Source organism: Perna viridis, chromosome 3 (genome assembly GCF_037379345.1).
Source record: "Perna viridis isolate PV_CMFRI_1.1 ecotype Kerala chromosome 3, ASM3737934v1, whole genome shotgun sequence".
NCBI lineage: Eukaryota > Metazoa > Mollusca > Bivalvia > Mytilida > Mytilidae > Perna > Perna viridis.
In genome coordinates this window covers 24,114,897-24,120,823 of record NC_142447.1, presented here as the reverse complement: position 1 = coordinate 24,120,823, position 5,927 = coordinate 24,114,897, and the positions used below count along the sequence as shown (strand labels likewise).

Sequence of the window (5,927 nt, the reverse complement as noted above, 5' to 3'; positions counted from 1 at the left end):
CGGACTGAGTAATAAGAAGCCCTGTTGCATACCTCTGAAATAATTAATTTTATTAGTTTATAAACAAAATTTTTAAAATGTAATTATAGGAAATCGTACGGTCGACATCATGACCGTCTAGGTTCGTTTGTCTCAAATATAAAGAACATTTTCAGGCTAAATAGATATCCGCCTTTTTCAAAGGTCGTGACCTTTACCGAGCAGTACGCCATACTTGAAATTGTTTGCAGATTTATAGACATTTGTTACAATGCATCTAAACCAACGTTGACAAAATCAGTATGTCGTATCAAACGATAGTTACAGAGTAAAGGTTTATCTTAGTCTGAATCGATTATTGTTTTCTGTTTTACTATTATTGTCATTTCCCAGTTTCAATATTTGTTTTAATTTCAGATGTCTTTCAAATACATCATGAATCAAATACGTATATGAATTTCAACGTATCATTATACCTTCACATACTTTATCTCACAAATGTATTTATATGAACAAAGTCTTTGAAAGGTGGTCCCAGATCTTTTCACATAATGTTATATGGAAGCTGAATGGTGAAATTCAGAGGTTAAACTCTGTACTCTTAAATAAAATATACTATACATATACTAGATAACGTGCTTAATGTCTATCTTTATGTTTACAGCAAGCTAAGAATGTGCAGATATAAGTAACAAAACGGAGAGCATTGACAATACTTAACCATACATGTGAATAAAATTGCTTGCTCACAAAAATAAACTGCCTGATAAAATGGAGAATTTTAACTTTTATTGAAAATGTTATTTTGAAAGTACGAAATTACATAAATACATAAGAATGAAAATTATACATTATAATCAATATAAACGATGTTACAACAGTAATCTGCACACTAAAATGTAAATTAACGAAATATAATATCATACTAGTTTAACATGATGAAGAGCCACATCCGTTTAAATATTGCCAAAAAATAACAAAACCAAGAATCTTTAGCAGATTTACTTTCACGCAGTATGGAAACTTAAAGTGAAGTAAAATTATACCTGAAATTACGTATGCAAATTTTAGTCATGTGTATGTGGGTTATTTCATATATATAATCTGGTTTTGTTTTGAAAATAAGGGTAACAACAAAATTACCCAACACTATATGATCCGTAATCTAGTCAAGTCCAAAACAAATCTGGCAAACTAGATATTACACCACTGGATCAGCTGGTATCACAATGGCCCTGACTTGGTACAGGCTTCCAAACGAAATGTTGGGTTAAATCTTAGGTTTTACGGCGCCCATAACGTCTCTTTTCAGTTGCGGCGTAAATATATCGATGGTGATTAATTAGTATTTGCATGCTATCGCGTCAGAATCGGTAAAGCAGTGGTCACAACAGTACAAAAACAAAAACAAAAACAATAAACAAAAAAAACAAAAAACAAAAAACAAAACAAAACAAAACAAAACAAAACAAAAAAATAAAAAAATTAAGAGACCTTTTGAGACGAATTTCCTGATAACCCTGATTCAGGTCTGTTACGTAGATATTTATGGCCTTCAAGGAAATAATAGTAGTTAGTACTTGAAAGTTATTATACACTATCATCTCCAAAATCATTTTCCTTTGTGTTTAACACAAACTTCATTAGGTCCTTTACGCTGAAATCTAAAAAAGATAAAGAATATATTTGAATATATATTAAGGAGAAAATTTTCGGCGTAGAAATGTTTTGCCATGCTTTAATTTTTGATTTTGTACTTTTTCCTTTACATAATTGACTACACTAAATTTTATTTATTATTATACTTTTAATTACTGAACAATTTGAATTTAACTTCTTATTTTTGAAAGAGTAATACTTACCGTTTGGCACTAGTTGTCTAAGCAAAGTTGCTTGTAGTGCCTCGGATTCGTAGAATACCTCTTCCAGTAAATTATTTTCGTCAAGTCTCATCTCTAAAAAGCAAATACCGTGTGATTTACAAAATACCCACCCAAAACACAAAGACAAAACACCATAGTTAGCACGAACAAAAATTTTAAAACATAAACTATGAAAAAAAAAAATGAACTAAGAACGGGAGATACTTAAAAATGCACTGGTAGAATAGCGTTCTTAAGTAAATATCATCAGAGTTGCTTATATGATTTCACGACCGGTTTAATCGAACTTAGAAAACTTTGGCGTTGTAAGTAATCCTGTTTTCATGGCAAAGATACATACTTCGTAATATCGACTTTGAAATTTTCTAGCTGAAGACTTCAGTCTTTTTATCTCTTTGCAACAGAACATTGTTTCTATTGTTGTATTTAGATCTGCACTTTTTAGAAAATCAAACATTCATTTCCCACTAAAATCAATAAAATGAACCCATGTCAACAACAAAAACTCTTGCAAATTGCCAATTTTATATACAATCTTAATAATTTTTTCTCGAAAGCGCAACAACCAAAGGAAATACTATGAATGGTTATGTGATCAGTAACCGTTTATTGACATGAAATAAAACTGAATTTGGTGGGTTTTTGACATGCATAAATCACCTGTCTGATTTTTAGAAAGACTGCAATTTAATAAGTAATCAACTAAAATTGTATGTAAATATGTTGTTTTCACGGACAGATGCATGATTAAATACGTAAATTAGACTTACTAAATGCATTATGCCTCCTACATCCTCGACAACAATGACGCACTATTCTGTACAAAAGATTGATCAAATTGAATGGAGCCACTAAGGTAGGCATATTGCTGTATTTGTAGACAAGAAAGTAGTTATGAAATCTGGCAACTTTTCCGGCTCTGCTCTGGACTTTTAGAAATGTATAACTGAAATGAATTAAATTCTAAATCAGAGATAATAATAAACATAATTAGCAGTAGATTGATACAGCTCTTGAATGATATCAAACTCAATATATTATTATATATGTTACAATTTGTTAACTGATTTACTTATTCTGGCATACCGAATCCGAATTCCACGCCCCCTTCCCTACGTACCACACTTTCTATTCCCATCATTATACATAGTATAAATGGAAAGTTTACCAAGTACAAGTACTGCATTTTTGTATTGATTGTTTATCAATAATATACTCGAATGTCTACATACATAAGGAAACCCATGTTAACGTATTAATTTTCGCCATTTACGCCTTGAATAGAAAACCGCCAGAAAGTATAAGCGCACAAAATTAATTTAATACTTATATAACGCTAGCTATTTTTTCAAACCGCGAAAATTGACATCCGCAAGTATGTTCACCTCACGTAAAATCATCAACTGCGAAAATTAATACGTTTGCAGTAATTATACATTTAGCTTCAATTCTTCTTACACAAAGCGTGTCTATTTAGTCTATTTATAAGAACCATGCATTCCAAGAACCAAATCGTTTACCACAAGACGCGTCTGTCCATTTGAATAAGTCGTTTATCTCGAATGTTGTTCATATTAATCTTTTATTGGCGTTTTTTTATAAATAGCGCACATGTGTACGTATTTTTGTTTAAAATATAATATGAGTTTCCTTCATTTTGTCACCTCATGATAGTGATTTCTCATTCATACAAAGCACATGAATAAATTGCATACAATCAACGGCTTCTTACCTCATCTTTTGAACGCATAAATTTCAAAGGTTGGGAAACGACCAAGTGCATACGGGAATGAACACAAAAATTACCAAAATTGAATTTAATTTTGCATGCGCAAAACAACCAAGGCTCTCTATTTTAGAGTAATACAATGGTATGCAATATGTATGAAACATATTTGGCAGGATATGCATTTGAAATTATATTATTACGACAAACATTTTGTACATATTTCCAGTAATCGGAAGTATAATTTAAAACTTACGAAAACATAGCAATCAAAACATTTAGGAGAATGATATTCAAGAGAATGAGATAAACAACTGCTATCATTGAAACCATGTCAAATTTAACAGGACACGCTGGCAGCGTTCCGTTCTTATACAACAAAGGATTTTCTGTACATTCTCCGGGTGGATCCGGTTCTCTGCCTATAAAAATAAGTTATTATACATTTCGTCGTGATTTGCGTATTAGCAAGTATAGGTTTGCAGTAGAATCAAATTCCTAGTAATCTTTCTTGAAAGTAAAATATAAAAAAGGCTTACAAATCAACTCAAAAATGGCAGCCTTCATACTAAGTTTTGTGACAAGAGTTGATTTTATTAATATAATTAATATGTTTATGGTATTGCTCACCCAGTTTTTTTTCAGTCCTTTTTAGATTTTATGAATCGAAAACAAATTGACCGCTGATACTACCTTTCGTTCAAACTGTGTCATTGATTGGTATTATACTGCATCAATTCTTGGCAAGTTAGCGCTAGCCGTTGCTGCATCACATACAATTCACAGAAGTCGTGGTGACCGATAAATTTTAATGTTTCTGGTTTTGCAAAAATATGAACATTCTTATGACTTGCAATGAAAAGTATTTAACAAAACAGACTTTAGTATTAATTTATGTATTATACATGTACATACCTCGAAGATAATCCAAAAATAATTCGCCGTGCATTTGCCAGTACGGATAAAAAACAATTTTCTTCACAGTCGCCCAGTTGAATATGGAGTTGGGATATATGTTTGCAGTATAAGCGATTCCAGCGCTGATTACAACAACGACAAAAATCATGATGATAAAAACCAAATCTGTAAGCTGAAAAAAAATCTAAATATAAATGTAACTACGAATAAAAACGATGTTTTCCCTTAAAAGTTGAATATATATAAAAAATGATGTATCATTTGCACCCTGCAAAATACTTGAGTGGTCAGTTATAACCCCCCCCCCCCAAAAAAAAAAAAAAAAGAGGGAACCCACAACATCTTGAAATGGAACTAGGTTTGTTTATATATCGTCTAAATTCTTTATTCATATTTTAGAGTATTTTGTTATTGACAGCGAAAATGATATTCGCTTGGAAAATTTTAAATGAAAATTATACCTTTATTACTCATACCCGTAATTCGTGATTAGCATACCAGGAAATATTAAAAACGTTCAAATCTTCTTGAATTAGAAACCATGGAATTTTTTACATTAATTGTTTATCAGATTTAACGAATCTTCATTAACATGATCAACATAACCCCTTTAACTTTCAATAAGAATTTTACACTGTGTTTCCAGTATTTATCGATGTGTAAAATCAAACCATTCACTCCGAAAAACAAATAGTCCAAATGATTTTATGTTAGGTTTGTTAGTGAATGATCCAATTTTACACATCCATAAATTCTTGAAATCAGTTTTTAATCCTTATAATACGAATTCCAACCTATATTCAACATATTTATATTTTTATTCCTCTCATACAGTCAGATTAACACCCGAAGTTGATATTGCAAAGTTGGCGTTCAGCCAACAAAGTGACATGGCTATCAATTTCAATATTCGAAGTAAACATGGGCTATTGATGTACATATCATTTCAAGCTTCTTGTTTTATTTATGTATATCATATTTCCATTCTTTATAGATGCACAATCACCTCGTCGCATATCACATTTTATGTCTATGGTTTCATTATCCATCGATCTATTTCAGTCGAGATAGAAACGAGGACAAAATATCTCAATTACCATTTTACCAATCATAACAACTTTGGGACCGATGTGTCTGTGTACAAAATAGAACCGCATACTAATCCACCAATAAAGAACAGCCGTTATACTGTAGGAGTATCTAGCCCATCTGAACATACCCGTCGGTAATAAAAATCTGACTAAGATGGATATCAATAACATTAAATTTGCGGCTAACTCAAACTTATTTCCGATGCTTGAAAACCATAATTTCATTTTACTCCATGCTGATGGTTGATCTTCTTCGACTACCTGCAAACAATATCATAAGTATTGTTGATTTTTTTTCTAAAAAATAAGGAGAAACAGACTTCAATTAAG

General features: G+C 31.2%; 1 protein-coding gene across 1 annotated transcript; it reads right to left on the bottom strand.

Annotated features, from left to right (window-relative positions):
• Positions 1-1,444: 1,444 nt before the first annotated feature.
• On the bottom strand, positions 1,445-4,006 carry LOC148621537 (transient receptor potential cation channel subfamily M member-like 2). Its single transcript, XM_088576037.1, has 4 exons — positions 3,845-4,006; positions 2,633-2,808; positions 1,842-1,934; positions 1,445-1,643 (listed from the first exon to the last, which is right to left on the bottom strand). The coding sequence occupies exons 1-4, from the start codon at positions 3,919-3,921 to the stop codon at positions 1,570-1,572; spliced, it is 420 nt and encodes a 139-aa protein (XP_088432163.1). The 5' UTR covers positions 3,922-4,006; the 3' UTR covers positions 1,445-1,569.
• Positions 4,007-5,927: the final 1,921 nt, after the last annotated feature.

Coding starts and splice junctions, on each gene's coding strand:
- LOC148621537 (XM_088576037.1), bottom strand. CDS start 3,921: ATGGTTTCAATGATAGCAGTTGTTTATCTCATTCTCTTGAATATCATT. Junction 2,809..3,844: donor GTTTTGATTGCTATGTTTTC/GTAAGTTTTAAA, acceptor AATTCATTTCAG/TTATACATTTCTAAAAGTCC. Junction 1,935..2,632: donor TAGGAGGCATAATGCATTTA/GTAAGTCTAATT, acceptor TTTGCTTTTTAG/AGATGAGACTTGACGAAAAT.